This window comes from Eretmochelys imbricata, chromosome 3 (genome assembly GCF_965152235.1).
Source record: "Eretmochelys imbricata isolate rEreImb1 chromosome 3, rEreImb1.hap1, whole genome shotgun sequence".
NCBI classification, from domain to species: Eukaryota; Metazoa; Chordata; order Testudines; family Cheloniidae; genus Eretmochelys; species Eretmochelys imbricata.
Genome location: NC_135574.1, coordinates 4,306,392 through 4,326,534, shown reverse-complemented (window position 1 = coordinate 4,326,534; position 20,143 = coordinate 4,306,392). Strand labels below are relative to the sequence as shown.

General features: G+C 54.4%; 1 protein-coding gene across 1 annotated transcript in view; it reads right to left on the bottom strand.

The window, feature by feature from the left end:
• Nucleotides 1–19,401, bottom strand: part of KCNK3 (potassium two pore domain channel subfamily K member 3) — a 77,072-nt gene extending 57,671 nt beyond the window's left edge. Inside the window, exon 1 of the mRNA XM_077811487.1 lies at nucleotides 19,119–19,401. Within this exon, the coding sequence (XP_077667613.1) occupies nucleotides 19,119–19,401 (283 nt within the window). The remainder of the gene's footprint in view (nucleotides 1–19,118) is intronic.
• Between the last annotated feature and the right edge of the window lie 742 nt (nucleotides 19,402–20,143).

Sequence of the window (20,143 nt, the reverse complement as noted above, 5' to 3'; positions counted from 1 at the left end):
CCAGCAGATCGAGGGACGTGATCGTTCCCCTCTATTCGACATTGGTGAGGCCTCATCTGGAGTACTGTGTCCAGTTTTGGGCCCCACACTACAAGAAGGATGTGGAAAAATTGGAAAACGTCCAGTGGAGGGCAACAAAAATGATTAGGGGACTGGAACACATGATTTATGAGGAGAGGCTGAGGGAACTGGGCTTATTTAATCTGCAGAAGAGAAGAATGAGGGGGGATTTGATAGCTGCTTTCAACGACCTGAAAGGGGGTTCCAAAGAGGATGGAGCTCGGCTGGTCTCAGTGGTAGCAGATGACAGAACGAGGAGCAATGGTCTCAAGTTGCAGTGGGGGAGGTTTAGGTTGGATATTAGGAAAATCTTTTTCACTAGGAGGGTGGTGAAGCACTGGAATGGGTTCCCTAGGGAGGTGGTGGAATCTCCTTCCTTGGAAGTTTTTAAGATCAGGCTTGACAAACCCCTGGCTGGGATGATTTAGTTGGGGGTTGGTCCTGCTTTGAGCAGGGGGTGGGACTAGATGACCTCCTGAGGTCCCTTCCAACCCTGAGATTCTATGATTCTATCAAATGTGTGCATACCAACCATCATTACACTAGGCTGATAAGCCTTTGCTTGTGGTGTCATTACTTTGCCCCTTGGAGCTGGGTATGAGACTGGCGGGGGGCAGAGCTGTGGGGCTGGTGGAAGGCCTGAGTGACAAACCTGTCAAGCCCTGAGCAAACCTGGCAAAGGGAAATTCGGCAAAGCAGAGGAGGGGGGCGTTTGGATTGCCGGCTGCGTGTGGGAGGCTCCCCTGAGCCAGCAAGTCCCTCTGGGGGGCAGCCGGCGCTCAGAGCCGCGGGGGCTCTGGCTTTACCCAGCACTACACAGCTGGCAGGCAACTGTGTCGCATCTGCTCAGTGACAGACGCTCTGGCCACGAGACGGAGACCTCTCCACACCCTTCCCCCTTAAGCCCGCGCTCCGGGGAAGATACTCCATACACACGGCATCCAGCGATCTCCCTGCGCCGTGCGGCCCTCACCTGAGCCCTCTCCCTGACAACTCCACAGATTGGCCACATCCTTGGAGAATACAGCGTAGGGAATGGTGCTGCCCAGATACCCAGGGGAGGGGCAAAGGCATGGAGATGAACCATAGCTGCTTTCCATCTCCAATCTCTAGGAGTCTAAGAACATCAGACCTGCCGCCCCAAAGGCTGGGCCGTGCCGTACAGACTCAGTCAGTGCAGGGGGGCCAGATCTAGGCCTGAAAGGACTCACCCTAACCGGGCGCTATCCATCAGGTGCAATGGGTGTCGTGCCGTGTGCTTTGCAAGCGAGCCATTAACGACAGGCCGGAACCAAAACCTCAGCTCTGCAGCCACCAAAGCGCTAGGATCTCGCTGCAGACTTCGCAGGTCGGATCCGTGCCTAGGATAATGGGCCGGATCCCCAGCGGGTGTAAACCAGGGTAGCTCTGCTGGCTGACGGCTGAGGATCTGCCCCGAGAGGTAGAAGAGGGGGGCGTCTGACCCCGGGGGAGACACCAGAGAGCTGCTGGCCTCTCCGGGCTCAGAAGCAATCAGGAAAGAGGAACATGTGGCTGTTGCTGGAGATGACCCAAGGCCAGGGATATTCAGGACTGATGACGCTCGACCAGCGAGATCCAGGCATGTGGCCCGGCTCAAATAGCAGGCCTGGAATGATAAACACTGGCGGGATGCAGAGAGGACAGCTGCTCCCAAATCCCCTTCAGCAGCGCCACAGAGGTTATTCGGCGGAGCCAGCTCACAGGGACTCGAGTTCAGCCCAGCCTGGCTCTTCCGGGCCAGATCCCCACAAGCCAGATTTGCACCCGGTCCCTTTCGTGTGGGGCCCGCATCCTCCTGGCCAGGGAATGATGCTCCAGAATGTCTGTGGAGAACCACCCCTGGGTGGGCTCCGACCCAAACAACAGCCGATTCCCAAGTCTCTGCACCTCCCCCTGGGCACCAACGGGTCCAACTGCAAGCGCCTTGGGGCAGGGACCTGGTCGCTCCCAAACAGTGCACGGAGCCAGGGGACCCCCCTGTCTCTGATTGAGCTACGCAGGAGTAGGGGTGCGGTAGGAAAGCCACCTGGGGTGGGGGACAATGGGAGCTGGGGTGGGTTAGATGGGCCTTTTTGGGGGGGTGGCAAGAGGGGGAAGAGTATGGACAGGGGTGGGGGCACGTCACACGAAGTGCCCAGGGGCAGAGGGATCTCCCGTGCGAAGGAGCCGCCGGGGGGCGGGGCGGGATATGCGCTGCGGGGGCTGGGAGGGATCCACCCACAGACGAGGATCTCGCACCCTTTAGCAGCAGCTCCGCGGTTGCTCTGTCTGCGGCTTGATTCCCTGCTCTCCCCCCTCACCCCCCGGCTGCAGCGGCAGGAGGGGCTGCCGGCCCCACGCAGCCAGAGTGAAAACAGGCTTGTCACCCAGGAAGCCAGTCGCAGGGAGGCCGTGGCCCGGGTGCATGCCCCCAGCAGGAAACGGGGGCGCTCTCCTGGAGGTGCACCTGCATGCCCCCTTCACGTGCGGCTGGAGGCCATGTGGCCAGTGCCCGGTTCGGGCCCAGCCATGCTGTCATGCCCCAGGCACGTGCTGCTTTGCCCACACTTGGCGTGCACTGATGCCCTGGCATGTGCACCTGTAAACTCACATGCATGCTCACGCAGGGGGAGGGTGCCCTCGAGTGCCCACAAGCCCTCCGCTCATGCGCCTGCCGACCCGCACCCTGCACGCGCACTATGGACCGACACGGCTCCTGGAGACGCGCGAGCTTGAGGCAGAGCTTTGCAATTAGCAAAGGGGCAGCCGCTCTACCTAGCAGGGCCGTTACCCACTGGGGTCTGCCCCACAGAGGTCTCAGAAAGCCCCTTCTCTTGGCCACAACTCAGATCAAACGACAAGCCAGCGCAAAACACAGGGAGTTAATTCCTTGGCTCAAAACGAGCCCCGTGGCTGGACGAGGCAGCCCAGGCCCCTTGCAAGCAGTGACTAGGGCAGTAAGGAACCCACTGGCTGGGGAAGGACACAACAGATGGTGACGCTGTCCTTAGTATCCACTGCCTGCTCCTGCCACAGGCTGGGAGCCACACGCCACCTGCCCCAAAGAAGAGCACGCCAGCTAGACTGTCAGCCGCTTGGAGCGGTTTGCAGCGCTGCGATCCCAAGCCTGAGCTCACAGGGAGCTGCCAGGCGGGATGGGACCAGGGGCCCGTGTAGCCCAGTGGCCCGTCTTGGACACTGACCAGCGTCAGCTGCTTCAGAGGCACGAGCTGCTACAGCCGCTCAGTAATTCATGAATAACCCGCACATGGCGGAGCTGTCTCCCTCGTCCCTCCTGGCTAGGGGCTGGTGAGGATTTCCCCCAGCTTGTGGGTTCTTGGGATGGTCTCCTGCCAAGCCAATTTTCCCAAAGCGCTCAGCCCTGCCCCATCCCTCTGATTCAGCCCGTGCCTTCCGCAGGGGCACCCGGCACCTGGCAGACACCCACAGGTGGCTCCCTGCCTCTGTGCATTCAGGGGAGGAGGGGACGTGGCCCCCACAGATCTGTTCCAGCAGTGGGGAGGATCCCAGCTCTGCAGCATGCTAGGCCCTGTGGAGAACCAGAGCTGGGAGGTGCTGGGACCTACGTCAATTCTGCCTCTGTGCAGCAGAGAAGATTGGGGAGGCGAGGGGGGGGTGCACAGGAGGTTGCAGGGGGAAAGTGGCAGAGACAAGACTCTCCTTCTCTCAGGGCTGGCGCCCAGAGCTATTAGGCAGGCAAAGCCCTTCTCCACCACTGCAAGTTGCGGGGGAATAACCAGCCTGGGCTAGCCTAGATTCTATCTTAGACTTAGGAGTGAGGGGTTGCAGAGTGGTCAGCCCTCCCTCCCAAGGCTGCTCGGGGACCCTTCTGCATCTCAGGGCATTACCTGTCCCCACCGCTGTCGTGTCTGATCACCTTGCAGGCTTTACCATATTCATCCTGGCTGCCATCCGCATTGCACAGAAGGGGAAACTGAGGCATGGAGAGGCTAAGTGACTTGCCCAGGATCAGTCTGAGGCCGAGCTGGGAGTTGGACCCAGGTCTCCCTTCGCCCAGCCTAGTGCTCTAACCACTTGGCCAGTCTTCCTTTTCCGTGCAGGGACGCTCAGCGGCACCCACCAGTGGCTTGCACAGCTCTGTGGACGTTCACAAGATTGCTCTGGACTGACACCAGATTAAATGAGACCAGAATCCGGTTCAATGTTAACTACACCTGAACGGGTAACCCAGTCCCACTTTCACCAGGTGCAAAGGCAGCGAAATGCTGCCCAGGCGCACCTTGCAAATCTCTGCGCCCATGCGCGTGCAAAGCGGGGGTGGGATACTCAATTTATGTCAGCCCCATCGCCCCACTCTGCCGCCCATTCACCCCCCTCTCCCCATTCCAACTGGAAGTCTGTCCTTGCAGAGCCCAGGAAAACCCACTGCAAGCAGCTCAGAAGCGCCTTTCAATGAGCCAGCCCATGAATTAAATCCCCTTCCGCTGGATACACCGTGCACAGGTCTGATTTCCGGCCCAGCTGGAGCAAGGGCAGCCAGTCACACATCCCTTAATAACGGAGCAAAGTTCAGTGTAATAAATACATTGAAAACAAACCGTTAGCTGGACAGAAAGAAGCCTGGTTGCGAAAGCACTTGAAGAATAAGCAGCTGAAGGAAGAGATTCCCTCTTCCAAAACCTGCCAGCAAAACTCCCCAGTCTATTGATTGCCAGCTACCCGGACACCGGTGGTGGTGGCCAGGTTGTGACGCGGCTCAGTACTGCCAGCTCTCTCGGTGTTCTCGCATCTCATGCTTTTCGCTGTTTTCCTTAAAGGCTCAGCTCTGGGACGCGGGAGGATGTGAAAATCTCAGCTTCCATGTGTAAGGAAGCCAGGGCTGCGGAACAAAGCCTGAGGATCTGACTCCTGGGCTGTACCAGGCCAGAAGAGCAGTACGATGAACCAGTGATGTGTTATTTTTAACAGGATGATTTTTTCAAGCTGATCTCACCAGGGGTTTTTTTGGGGTGGGGGGAGGGGACGGGGGGGAGGGTCTGCCTCACGATTTTTAAACATCCGGGCTTGGCAATCATGCGAAGATTCCACAAGCCCCACCTGTGGGGTGAAGGTCAAGAACTGGGCCTGGCTTCATCCCTGCATCTCGGGTGACCAGATGTCCCGATTTTACAGGGACAGTCCCGATAGTTGGGGCTTTTTCTTCTATAGGCTCCTATTACCCCCCCCCCCGCATCCCGATTTTTCACGCTAGCTGTCTGGTCAGCCTTCTTGCATCAGACCAGTCGGTGTCATTCCACTGATTTCAGCACCATTGCACTGGTGTTCGGTTGCAGTGATGCAGTAGCGGCTCAGGCCCTTGATTTCCATTATAAGCCTGCCTGTGAACCGCCCAAACGAAGCCATTTTGCACCCGGGGCTTGTTGCCAGCAGAGAAAGTGGTGCCCAAATTCAAGGCAATTCCAGCAGACCCGTGTTCCGATGCAGGACTTGGGAGAAACCAGGTTGAATCTCAGTTTTAAAATTCATCGAAGGCGGGTACGCTGCGGCTCATCCCACGAGCGATTCACCTGAGAAGCTTCACGGGACGCTCATTTGGAAGCGCGTCCAGTGATCGTGGGAAAGCCTCGGTTTCGCAGTGGGGAGAGGCAGAGCTGGGAGGCTATTCACTCGCAGATTGGGACTGTCCGAATAATCCCTTGGGGGCCTTATAAAACTTAGCAAAGGGCCTTGTCTTCCATTGTTTTTAGCCCTTTTCCCCATTCAAAGAGCTTTCCAAGTGGAGCCCTTTGCTCTCCCTAAGCCCTGCTCGCCCAGCCCTGCTAAGGGACGTCAATAATTCCTCTATTGTCCCTGTTTTATAGATAGGGAAACCGAGGCATGGAAATGTAGGAATAGAACCTAAGAGTGCTGAATCCCCGCCCCCCTGCTCTGATCACTAGGTAACACTGCCTTTAAGATCAACAGCCTTCCTCTGGTTGGCTGGAAAACACCCAGCAAGTCTGCGCTCTGCACCAATCCGAATGAGGAAATCCGAGCACCTGTCACTTGAGCGTGGGCATGAAGCCACCAACTCGGATGGCTGAACTTCCAGGAGCCCGGCGGTGGGACAAGAAACAAACCCCTTGGGACAGAGCCATTGTCACGGGACCGATGCCTCCTGCTTCGAAAAGAAACATCTCTGTGTTCGCTGGCAGTTCAGACAGGGCTCGGAGCGAACGCAAGCTGGGTAATAAGGTGGCCATTAGAAGCTATGATAGAGATCTCCAGGGCCACCGAAGAAGCAGATTAGGAAGTGGTTACAGAGATAAGGGTGGCCCTGCGGGAAAGCCAGGACTTTGATCGGGGTAATTGCCCGCAGTGAGCAGAGCTGCAATGCTAATGCCAGGCGCAGGGATACCGGGAATGCCGTACATTCTGTACAGTGCACGGAAGCTTTATGGGGCTGCAACGCACCAGAGACTCAGAACCTGGCTGTGCGGACGCACCCGATGCTGTGCTCACCTTCCCTCCCCGCCCCACGGCGCAGTCGGACAAAGAGCTGCTCGCGCAGCGTGGCTTCACCAAGCCCCCTGACGTGCAGGGCCACAGATGCAACTGGTGCTGGGCAAAGGCTCAGAGGCATATGAAGAAGTGACAATACCCCAGATCCATGCTCCACACCCCGTGGGTTGGACTCAGTGGGGGCGTCAATGCACGTCAGTGCAGTACCACCTGCCTAAAACCAGCGGGAGAGCAGCAGCAGGCCCAGGTCGTGTAGACAGATAAAACAGTGTGCGAAGACAATACCACCTCCAAGTGTGTGCAGGAGAGAGAGAGTCAGCAGAGCAGCAAGCTTTTCGCAGATGGCGTTTGATCACTTCAGCTCCGTTAAACTTTCTTGGACTTTACAGGCCAGATCCTCAGCTGACCTAAATCAACATCACTGTAGGGAAGTCGCTTGGGGATCTGGCCCCATACAGTTAACTTAAGCACCCATCTGAGCAGAGTTTGGAGCAGCGGCTGGACCAGGGAAAGGACGGAGCAGTGATATTTTACCCAGCTCCAGCTGCAATCCCAGTGCAGCCAAAAGCTTCTGCTGAAAGGCTCAGCAGTGAAAGAGCAAAGACGTTCGAACAGGTCTTTCGCCATTCGGGCTCAGAGCTAAGAGCATTTGAGATGCGTGGGGCAGTTGACGTGATGGCGTCTGGGGCCAAGTTAACTTGTGGTGCAACTCCGCTGAAGTTACACTGGGGATGGAGCTGGCAATATGCAGGCAGCCCCAGGCACCAGGCAATGCCCCAGCTCATGCCGGGAAGGCGGTGCTCTCAGAAGAGACGTGCTTTTGGTTTTAACCTCCTTTACTGCAGCGTTGCAGTGGGAGCTCATGTTCAGCTGATTATCCACCCCCAGCGCCCTCACTGCTTCCCAGCATAGTCCCCCATCCTGTGAACACAGACACATGCTCTGGTCTGAGAGGCAGGACTCTACATTTGGCCATATTCAAACACATGGGGTTTGCTTGCCCCCAGTTTACCAGATTGCTCTGTATCAGTGACCTGTCCACTTCATTATTTACCATCCCCCCTACCCTCTGGGTCATCTGCAAACTTTAGCAGTGATGATTTTCCTCCAGGTCATTGATAAAAATGTTAAATAGCGTAGAGCCAAGAACCGAGCCACGCGGGACCTCACTAGAAACACACCCATTCGACGAGGATTCCCCGTTTACAGTTACGTTTTGAGACCTGTCGGTTCGCCACCTTTTAATCCATTTAATATGTGCCGTGTTGACTGTGTATTGTTCTAGCTTCTTCATCAAAATGCCATGTGGTACCGAGTCAAATGCCTTACAGACGTCTAAGCGTATTATATCCGCGCTGGTACCTCTAGCAGCCAAACCTGTCACCTCATCCAGAAAAGATACCAAGTTAGTTTGACAAGATCTATGTTCTATAAACCCATGCTGGTTGGCATTAGCTATAGAACCCGATTGTAATTCTTTATTGAGTCCTGTACCAGTGTTTTGCCCAGGACTGACATCAAGCCGACAAGCCTATCATTACCTGGGTCATCCCCTATACTCTTTTAAACTATTGGCAACAACGTTAGCTTTCTTCCCGTCTTTGGAAACTTCCCCGGTGCTCAAAGACGGATTGAAAATCGACACGAACTGCCCAGAGATCTCCAGCTCTTTTAAAACTCTTGAGCTGCAGATTAAAAAAGGTCTAACTTTAGTAGCTGAATTACTGAATCTGAATCTTCCTGAATTACTGTTGTAATGGAAAATATTTCATCATCATATGCTAGGAATACATTACCCTACTTTTTCCCCAAATATAGGACAGAAATATTTCGTGAACACTTCTGCCTCTTCTGCATTATTATCGACAATTCTACCATTTCCTTCTAGTCATGGACTAATACCATTGTTGGGATTTCTTTTATTCCTAATATACTTAAAAAAACTCCATGTCGTCCTTAACTCTGGTGGCCATTCATTTCTCATTGTGTCCTTTTGCTTCCCTGATCAATTTTCTGCAGTTCCTAGCTTCTAATTTATATTCATTACTGTGATGAAGCAGGGGGCTTTCTTGTTGTTTTCAATGGTTTGCATGCAGAGGGCGTGGGACTCAGTTTCCCTGTATGTTACTGGTTTAACGAGGTGGTAGGAGAGGGAGTTTGCTGTTACAGAGGGCCAGTGAATGGCCTGGAGAATGGGTACCCCAGCGACTGGTGACCTGGTGACTGGGAGGCCCCGCTCGGGAGTCACAGCCGGTTCTGGCCAGTGGGAGAACAATGGGCTGCGGAGAGAGGACCCTGGTGACCTAACCAGCCAGTTCCAGCCAGAGGGGAAACAAAGGATGGATCAGAGGAGAGGCTGAGAGGAGAGGAGGCCCAGGCAGCCTGTTTACCTGGAACAGGAGACAAAGGACGGAGGCAGAACTTGGGGGACGGTAATATCAGATGCCCAGCTGGAAGGAGGGGGTTCTGAGCTGGGAGGAGAGAGCAGCCAGAACCCACCTGGAGGCTGGGGAGACCTAGATGTACTGTGCTGAGGGATGTCAGGCCTGAGGCTGTGCTGGGTTCAGACGCTCAATAAGCCCTCCTGTGTTACGCTGGCTGAGAGTCGCTCCGGGCTAGAGAACAGGGGGGCATTATTCCCTCTGGGTGTAGAGGCCCGGGGGTCCAGAGTGAGTGGACTCCCTGAGGGGGCCCACGCAGAGAGACAGGCTTGCAAAGGCTTAGAGAGGTGAGGTTCCAGGAGGTGGAGGGGCCAACAGCTTAACCCCAGAGAAGGGCAATCGCACTGAAGGGGGTTCCTCCCAGGGACCATACAGAGCCAGGAGAGAGCACCAGTCCTCTGAGTCCATGACAATTGCTATCAGCTGTCCCACTAGTATCCCAGAGAAGGGGAGTGGAGAGGGAGGGACCCAGGCCCACCCTCTGCTCCGGGTCCCAGCCCAGGGGCCCTAGGGACAGCGGCAAACCACTTGAACTAGCGATTCCTTCCCCTGGGCTACTTCCCTCTCCGGCCCTTCAGCTTGTGGGGCTTCCTGCCCTCTCTCTGCTTGGGCCAGGTTTCTCCCAACCCCTTGTGTCTGTGGAGTCCCTCTGCTCTGCACAAGCCGGGTTTCCCTTTACCTCGGGTCTTGGTCTTCTGGCCCACCACAGCACTTCTCCAAACTCTCCTCTGCTTCCCTCCAAACTGCTCTCCTTCAGACTGCTCTCTGCTCCAACACCAACCACCCTGCTTCAACTTCTCCAACTGTCTGAATGAAGGAGGGGGGTTTTATCAGGTGCCTGGCTTCAGGTGCTCTAATGAATCTATAGCAACCTCTCTTCCCTCTACAGGGAATAAGGCTCTCATCATCCTGGGGCTTACATATCTCCCCTCCATCACCCTCCTGCTGCCCTCTGGCCATGCTGTATCGCAATATATATATATATAGCTGCTTTCACTTCCTCTCTAAGCCAAGATGTGTTTTTAACCCACATAGCCTTCTTTCCCAATTTTTCTGTCTCCTGGATTGGCTGTGCTAATGGCAGGATGATCAGGGACTTTAGAGTGCAGATTGTCAGAACAAAGTGAAAGCTTTTTTTACAATGGCTAGCCCAATCCGGGTTTACCGTGGTTCTTCCCATTTATACTACCCACCTGATCCCCTCTCAACAGCACATCCTGGGATAAGAGGGAAGGTGCTCTCATGGATCAGTAACTGTTTAAAAGACAGGAAACAAAGGGTAGGAATAAATGGTCAGTTTTCACAGTGGAGTCTCCCAGGGGTCTGTACTGGGCCCGGTACTGTAAAACATATTCATAAATGATCTGGAAAAAGGGGTAAACAGTGAGGAAGCGAGGTTTGCAGATGGGAAAAATTACTTAAGATAGTTAGGGCCAAAGCAGACTGCGAAGAGTTACAAAGGGATCTCACAAAACCGGGTGACTGGGCAACAAAATGGCAGATGAAATTCAATGTGGATAAATGCAAAGGAATGAACACTGGAAAACATAATCCCAACTAGACATATAAAATGATGGGGTCTAAATGAGCTGTTATCACTCAAGAAGGAGATCTAGGAGTCATTGTGGACAGTTCTCAGAAAACATCCACTCGATGTGCTGCGGCAGTCCAAAAAGCGAACTGAAAGTTGGGAATCATTAAGAAAGGGAGAGATAGTAAGACAGAAAATATCCTATTGCCTCTATGTAAATCCATGGGACGCCCACAGCTTGAATACTGCCTGCACTTATTGCTGCCATGTCTCTAAAAAGAGATATTGGAACTGGAAAAGGTTCATAAAAGGGCAACACAAATGAGTAGGGGGATGGAATGGCTTCCATATGAGGAAAGATTAATAAGACTGGGACTTTTCAACTTGGAAAAGAGACGATTAAGGGGGGATATGCTAGAGGTCTGTACAATCATGACTGGTGTGGAGAAAGGGAATAAGGAAGTGTTATTTGCCCCTTCTCATAACACAAGAACCAGGGGTCACACAAGGAAATGAATAGGCAGCAGGTTGAAAACAAACAGAAGGGATTATTTCTTCACACAACGCACGGTCAGCCTGTGAAACTTGTTGCCAGGGGATGTTGGGAAAGTGTAACTGGATTCAAAAACAAACTAGATCAGTTCATGGAGGATGGGTCCATTGATGGTTATTATCCATGATGGGCAGGGATGCAACCTCATCCTCTTGGTGTCCCTAAACCTCTTATTGCCAGAACCTGGGAATGGAGGACAGGGGTTGGATCACTTGATAAGATGACCTGTTTTGTTCACTTCCTCTGAAGCACCTGGCATAGGCCACCATTGGAAGAAAGGATACTGGGTTAGATGGACCATTGGTCTGCCCCAGTATGGCCGTTCCTATGTTTTTATGTTCTAAGTCTTCATAACTCCTTGTGTTTAATTTAAATTTTGCCTCCCCTCCATATTCTTGAATTAAAGCCACCAGAAAAATGGCACCTCTGTAGACCAAACTGCTAAAACTCACCCCAGAGAGCAATGGTTTGAGACAGTTACAAACCGTAACCCACTGAAAATACAAGTGTTGTCCCAGCCACCTCCGTTAGTAGGAGTGGAGTATTGCACAGAGAAATACCAGCCGCAAAGCCCAAAGCGTCAACGTGTTGGGGATCCCAATTCCATCATCTCAACAAAGCATTCATTGAACGAGCGCCCTTGATGTCCAACACGAGCAGCTGACCCTTGCCTCCCCCAGGAGATGCCAGCTTTGTCTCTCAGAGCCTGATGCACAGAAGACGGATCCTAAATTATTCCTTTACCACTGGAGTCGTCCAACCAAAAGCTGACCTGGCTCAGCATGGCGTTGTTTTTAAAACAGCAGAGACATGGGACACCAGAGCAGTAGTTTGCAATAGGTTAATAGATTCCAAGGCCGGAAGGGACCACTGTGATCATCTCGTCTGACCTGCTGTATAACGTGGGCCAGAGACCTGCCCCACAGTAAGTCCCAGGGCAGAGCTTTTAGAAAAACAGCCAGTCTTGAGTTCAACGTTGTCAGTGACGGAGAATCCACCACGACCCTTGGAGAATTGTTCCAATGGTTAATTGCTCTCACTGTTAAAAGTGGACGCCTTATATCCTGAACATGTCTAGCTTCAGCTTCCAGCGATTGGATCCTGTTAGACCTTTCTCTGCTAGACCGAAGAGCTCATTACTAAATATTTGTTCTCCATGTAGGTACTTAAAAACTGTGATCAGGTCACCCCTTAACCTTCTCCTTGTTAAGCTAAATACAGTGAGCTCCTTGAGTCTGTCACTATAAGGTATGTTTGCTAATCTTTTAATCATTCTTGTGGCTCTTCATAGAATATCAGGGTGGGAAGGGACCTCAGGAGGTCACCTAGTCCAACCCCCTGCTCAAAGCAGGACCAATCCCCAATTTTTGCCCCAGATCCCTAAATGGCCCCCTCAAGGATTGAACTCACAACCCTGGGGTTAGCAGGCCAATGCTCAAACCACTGAGCTATCCCTCCCCCTCTGAACTGTCTCCAATTTCTCAACATCCTTCTTGAATTGTGGGCACTGTTCCCTCTAAGCTGTGTGCATGTGTGCGCCCACACAGATCCTAAAGGCCGCGCACCTGGCAAAACACCGTGTGCACAAAAATTTGCACAGAAGAAATTTTTTGCACACACGGCCTGTCAAAAATTAGAGGGAACGTTGATTGTGGGCACCAGCACTGGACACAGGATTCCAGCAGGGGTCGCACCAATGCCAAATAGAGAGGTCAAATAACCTCTCCGCTCCTACTTGAGACTCCCCTGCTTAGGCATCCCCTGATCACATTAACATTTTTGGCCACAGCATCACACTGGAAGCCCAGGTTCAGCTGATTAGTCACCATGTCCCACAAATCTTTTTCATAGTCACTGCTACTTAGCTACCCACTGCTTCATCAATTGCAACCGACTAGGAAGGGGGTATTCTTTCTGCCCCAGGATGGAATGATGGCTCTTCTGCTTGATTTTGCTCGATCTTCAGTTTTACAATGCTACGAGGCAAAAGACAAGGCAGGAGAGGTATTACTTCCAGAGAAAGGGTGCTGGGTAGTGGTCTCTTCAAACAGGCACTGGTTCCTTAAAGGGGCTAGACTCGTGTGGTAAGACAAATCCAGATCTCTAGGTCTGAAACGCGGCCGTGTCCTCAACTCCTTTCATCCATCTCCAGAGGTTACAGTCAGATATCTACACTGGCAAAAACCAGAGCCAATCCTGAAGCCTAGGACACCCCATGTGGTCCAGTACAAGCATCGCGTCACAGAGCCATGTTAAATCATCACAGACTAGGCATGAGCAGCATATGAGGTATTAAAAAAAAACAGTGTTCTTTGAAAGCTAGATTTTTTTAATCAAGGCCAAACATTCTTTCCCTGCAGGACCAAAAGAACACGTACTAAAGAAGGTCAGAATTTGTTCTGTAATCAGCACAGCACAAAACACGTGGGAATGAGAACCCTCAACAACTGAAAACTCCTCATTCTGCAAAAGGACGTAACTCAAAAGCACCAGCTGGCTTTTTCCAAACTTCATGAAAATTTTCCTCTGCAAAGGTCATTGGCGACGATGATTATTCTTAAAGGTTTGAGACTACAAGTCCCAGTATGCCACACTTAACTCTTTGAGGACACTGTAAGTGGATGGCACTGGGCTAGAATTTAGCATCTGCACAGATTTCATCCCTCGATCTCAAAGTGTTTTTCAAAGAAGGGTAAGTGTTGGCGCTGGCTGGAAATTTTCTGGTTTTCCATCAGGAAATGCCATTTCATGGCAGCCAAAACTTTCTAGGGGAATGGGTCAGTTTCATTTTGAAAATTAAATAAAAAAAAATTTGAAACAGAATGTTCCAATGCCCTTTCCAGCTGATCAGAATGGAACGTTGCCTCTGGTTGTTATTTAAAACTTGATTTTAGTTGATAAATTATAATACAGTTTTTAAATGTCCTAATCAGAACAAAGCTGTTTGATCTTCACAGAACAAAGCGTGTCAGTTGTCCTGACGTGAATTCTTTTTCCGAAAATTCCATTTTGTGGGAAATTTTGAAATGTTTTGGTTTTCTTCCAGTTTGGAAAGAAAACACATTTCAAAATGGCAGCACGTCTGACTTCCAACCACCTCTATTCAGTGTCATTACCCCCACGTCACAAGTGGGGAAACTGAGGCACAGAAAGGGGGAAGTGACTTGCTGAAGGACACACAGTGAGTCAGTGGCAGAGACAAACAATGCTCGGTTCTCCAGACTCCCAGTCTGGTGTCAGACCCACTGGGCCACACAAACAGTTTTAAACCAACTCAACCTCAATGATAGTGCAGCTACCATTATTTAGAGCTTAGCCTGTATTCTGGGTGCACACAAAACTCCCACTGGCTTCAACAGGAGCTCTTGGTGTGTGAAGAATGCTGGTCTTAGCCCTTTAAAAAACCTGCTGTGCCCCACCCCAGAGGTGGCTGCATTTCAGTGGTGGCAAATGGTCTCTGTGCAGCACAGCTGGGTGACTGTTGAACAGCTGCTGTGCCCCACCCCATAGGTGGCTGCCTTTCAGTGGTGGCAAATGATCTCTGTGCAGCACAGCTGGGTGACTGTTGAACAGCTGCTGTGCCTCACCCCAGAGGTGGCTGCGTTTCAGTGGTGGCAAGTGGTCTCTGTGCAGCACAGCTGGGTGACTGTTGAACAGCTGCTGTGCCCCACCCCAGAGGTGGCTGCCTTTCAGTGGTGGGTGAGCATAAATCTTACCCGAGATGAACAAGAGGAGACATGATATATAGCAAGTAATGAATGGGACAGGAGAAGTGAATGAGTACTGGCAGTTGCCTTGGCTCATAACACAAAAACAAGGGGCTCTCAAAGTAACCAAAATGTGTCACGTTCAACACAGAGCAAAGGACACACTTTTGCACAACACTGAGCGGGCCTGTGGAACCCACTGCCATAGGACAGCACTATGGCCAAATGCTTAGCAGGAGTTAAACAAGGGATTGGGCATTTATGTGGGTACTGAGAACATCTAGAGTTAGAAGAATTCACACACAACCAAGAATTTGGAAGGGTTAGTTATCAACCTCCCTGCTTCAGGGCATAAGCCGAGACCTCTCACTACTGTGTGGCAGGAAGAAACTTTCCCAGTGGTTATTCCCTAACAACCCATTGCAGAGATCTTTGCACCTTCCTCTGAGCCACTGAGTGCTGCACAGGGCATGGAACCGAGGGACCTGGGATCTGCTCCTGTCCGATGGTTCCTATCAAAGCCACACAAGTTTCTGCCAGTTCTTTCAGGAAGCTGATTTCCAAGGGACAAGAAATGCTGGTCCAGAGAGAAGTGTGTCAGGCAAAAGAACTCTACCACAGGAAGGAACAGACACTGTCAGTGGAGGGTTTATGGGAAGTCTCCCTGGTAGGGAGAAATGGATTGCGAGATCAGTAACGGTAATAAATGTAAGCAATTTAAAAGGGTAATTAGAGGAGGAGGGAACGCATGCAGCGCCCAGCTGCACAGATGACTCCTGCTGACAGTCAAAGGCTGCCGGAGCGTATTCCCAGCTGGCCAAGGAGGAAAGCGGAAAACCAGGCAGCTGAGACAGTGGAGGACGGTCGTGGGGAGAAGATGGGCAGATTTGTCAAACCTCTGTAGACACGGTCCCAAGGGTGAGGGGAGAGGATGGCAGGACCCCAGATCTCCAGGATGGGCTGGAGAGGGGGAGGCCAACGGGCAGCTAAACACAGCCCCTGGGTGTTAACCACACAGATGAACAACACAGATGTGCAGCCGGTGAGGGCTATGGTTACCAGCACGCAATGCTCCACTGGGAGCCGAGACATGCCTGGCCACTTGGATCCAGGCAACACTGTGCATGCTGCGGCCTGCACCTCTGTACCCAAGAGGAGGCCAGCTGCAACCTGCTCTGTTTAATGCAAATTAGAGGCCCCATGCTGCAAGCTACCATCTGCTTCCTGCAAGATGCTGGGCGCCCTGGCTTCTGTTGCCCTCCGGAAGGAAGGAGCCACCCAGCCCTGAGGTACTGGATGGAAGTCATGGCCCTGCGGGGTCTGTGCATTGAACTCCTTGGCTTGGGTTGCCCCAGGGTTCGATATTGTAATGATGGAAACCGCTAGGGAAAAGACTGTCTAGAGTAGACATGGGACCCAACCCTGAATAGCCAGGCTTGCTACAGGAGGGATCCTGTCCCCACCCCATGGATCGGAACAGAGCCACTCTGGCACCCTAAGCTACCAGCCGCCCCATGGCTGCTGCACTTCAGTGTGGGGGGGCCAGTATATTTGCAGAGCCACAAATCAGCCAGCCTGGCTCTCCACCTGCCCCACCCCCCCGCATAGCCAGGCTGGAAAGGCCCCCCAGAGGGCATGTGTGTTAGTGGAGCGGGGTGAATGAGGAGAGGGAAGCAGAGGGCAGGGAAGGGGCTGGCAGGGGGAAAGAGGGGAGTGGGAGAAGGAAAGAACGAAGCCAGCCAGGAGGGAGGAGCTCAGGCAGCCGCAGCGTGGAGTCCAGACGTAGGGCTGATAATTGGGGTGAGTCCATCCCCGTGTGCTCCTGCTCCAGAGGAAAACACGACACAGCTTAGCAGGATTTGGGACAACTGGCTGCCCGCTCAGCAGGCTGGGGCAGGGCTAAGGGGCATCGTCAGGGCATGTGTGTGGAGGGGTACAGGACTGGAACGGGGGGGGGCTGCGGGTCAGGACTGCAGGGCGTTGGCACAGCGGGGCGGCACTGGGCCAGCAGGGGGCGCTGCAGCTAAGGGTTGAGGTGCCCTGGCAGGTTGGTTTGGAGCCGGAACAGGTGCTATTCCAGCTCCTGATTGAGGCCTGCCCCACGTCTGACCTCACTGTCGCTGTCTGCACGATGGCTGCATGCCAGCCCACCTGCTCCGGTGTCAGCAGAGCTAGGAGCCACCCGCCACCTCCGGGGGTTTTAACACCACATCGAAGAATCCTGCTCTGAGCTGGATTCCATGACAGAGGGTTAGAAACACCAGTCTCCTGTCTACACCAGGGCTTACGGGGCTGCTAACGCTGGTGGAGTTCGGCAGGGGGTAGCCAAAGGGGGGAACACTCAGGCAACTTCCCTAGTGCGGACGGGGCCACTGCGTCTGCCACGAATCCCTCCCTTTCCTCGGACCAAAGGAAGATCGAAGACCACAACAGTGGGAGGGAAAACATCAGAAGTGGGTTGTTTTTTTACGGGGCTTGGTAGCAAAACAAGACCCTTGCACGAGTGACGGCCAAGGCGGCTTTATTCTAAGGGATGATCATCTTCGAACTCCTTGGAGCCGTTTGCAGAGATAACCCTCGGTGGAACAAGGCAATTGCAGACAATGTGAGGTCATTTTCAATTGGAGCTTAATGAGGTTCTGCAACCAAGACGGCCTGGGCAGACAACGCGTCCTCAGCCAAAGGGATGTCCTAAATCAACCCCACAACAGGGAGATTTGCTTCAACACAGGAGCTCACAAAGAGCTGCCAACGGAGTCTTTAAAAAAGAGCAGTTTAGAGTAGACGAGACTAGACCCGGCCTGGGTTGCAGCAACATCATCTGGAATCCGGAAGGGACTTGCTCCCGGCTCTGGATCCAGTTTGCTCACTAACACCCCAGGCGCCTGGCACCTGATTCTACTCCAGATTTTGCAGCGGTGTAAATCAGGAGTGGCTCAACCGGAGTCACACCGGTGTAAAAATGGGGGTCAGAAATGAATCCGGACGCTGGAATTGGCCCTTCCTCGCTGCATCAAACTGCACCAATCTGCATCTGGTTCAGAAGCGGTCTTGCACCGGATTCTGTTCAGACTGACGCTGCGGTACATCAGGAGCAACTGCACGGGAGCCCAGAGGCGCTACAAGAGCCTAAAACAGGCGTGAGATCCCATTCAAGCCTGTCCGGCAGCAAATGGGCCAAATCAGTGCTGAGTTGGGGCTCTTGCCTGCTAACTTCCCCGGCTGAGAAGAGCCATGCCCGGGTGGGGGAGGGCGCGAGGTCCCACTTTGGGAATCGCTTCTGCTTCCACACGACACCTTTTAAAAATACCCAGGAGGGAGGAACCCTCCGCAGCCCCAGCAACAACAAAAGCCAAGCCCCGGGGAGTGGAAAGCCGCCCCCGCCCCGCCTTTGTTTTCATGCCTTGCTGAATGGCAAAACAAGCGGCGAATTTGCAAACAATCCGCCCCCCCTCCCCTTTTTGCACGCTTGCAAATTGCAAAACAAGTGCGTGCGTGTGTGTGTGTGTTGTCACCGTGCAGAAAACCCAGCCCCAGAGCAAAGCACAGCCTGGAGTTTCCCAGGGGGTCCCAGACCGCTTCTCGGGGAGGAACAGTCCCTTGCCAGCAGCTTGCAAACCCTCCAAGTCAGGCCCGGCGCCTTGGCTCGGGCGCTCCCGCCTGTGCCTGGCCCATGCCCTCGGCACACCCCACAAGCGGACTGACGGGCTGCAGGGCGCTTTCCAATTCTTCCCCGCTAATCACCCCCCTTCGTTACCCACATCAACCAAACCCCGCGCCGCCTTCCCTGCAATCAACTCGACTTCCCTACACCACGGCCCGAACTCCTGCTCCGGGCCCCTTTGCCGGGGGAGACCTCCGGGAACTGGAAGTAGCCCAGGACTGGGGCTGACTCCGAAGGGGTCCAATCATAGAAGATCAGGATTGGAAGGGACCTCAGGAGGTCATCTAGTCCCACCCCCTGCTCCAAGCGGGACCAATCCCCCACTTTTCGCCCCAGATCCCTAACGGGCCCCCCTCAAGGACTGAAGTCACAGCCCTGGGTTGAGCAGGCCAATGCTCAAACCGCCGAGCTATCCCTCCCCCGTCCCGGTGCAAAGCGAACTAACCCGGGCTTTTAAGGACGGGGATTAAAAGGGGATGGAGAGAGAGTGTGTGTGTGGGGCGGGGGGGGGGGGGCGTCACAGGGGGGGGGGTCCCCACCACGCGGAAGCAGTCACAGCCTCCTTTCTCCGGCCAATAACCTCCCCCCTCCCCCCCCCCAGCTCCCTCCATAAAAGCCGCTGGGGAGGGGGGAGCCGCCCGCCGCCCGGACGCCACGGGGATGGGCGCGCCGGCCTTACCGATGGTGGTGATGACGGTGATGGCGAAGTAGAAGGAGCCGGCGAACTTCCACTGCACGCCGGCCTTGTGGGGCTTGAGCTTGAGCACCACCCACTCCAGCTCCTTGTACCCGTCGCTGCTCAGGTTGTATTTGCCCCTCAGCTCCAGCTGCTTCTCCTCCAGCCGCCGCCGCTCCGAGGTCTCCTGCTCCGACTCCAGGGCGTCGAAGACGGCGGCGCCCACCAGCAGGTAGGTGAAGGTGCAGATGATGAGGGCCAAGGTCCGCACGTTCTGCCGCTTCATGCTGCGGCCGGGGCGCGGCGGGCGGCCGGCGGCGGCGCCCGGGCGGAGGGCGAGGGTCCGGCGGCGGCGGCGGCGGCTGGAGCGGGGCTGGCCTGGGTCATGGCTGCGCCGAGGCACCCCGCGAGCAGCGGCGCTGGGGCCCGGGCTGCGCTCGCCGCCGACTGGCGCGGGGTGGGCGGGCGCCGCGGGGAGCTGTTCGTTCAGCACCACCCCCAGGAGAGCCGGCGCGCCCCGCCGCGGCGCCCCGGCCGGCCATATAAGGGCAGGGGCACACGCGGGGAGACACGCGGAGCGGGGAGAGACTCACACACACGGACACACACGGGGCGGGGAGAGACACGCACAGAGAGCGGGGAGAGACACACACACACGGGGCGGGGAGAGACACGCGCACACACACACACACACACACACGCGGAGCGGGGAGAGACACACACGGGGCGGGGAGAGACACGCACAGAGAGCGGGGAGAGACACACACACACGGGGCGGGGAGAGACACACACAGAGAGCGGGGAGAGACACACACACACGGGGCGGGGAGAGACACACACAGAGAGCGGGGAGAGACACACACACACGGGGCGGGGAGAGACACACACAGAGAGCGGGGAGAGACACACACGGGGCAGGGAGAGACACACACGGGGCGGGGAGAGACGCGCACACACACACACGGAGCCGGGAGAGATACACACACGGGGCGGGGAGACACACACACACGGAGCCAGGAGACACACAC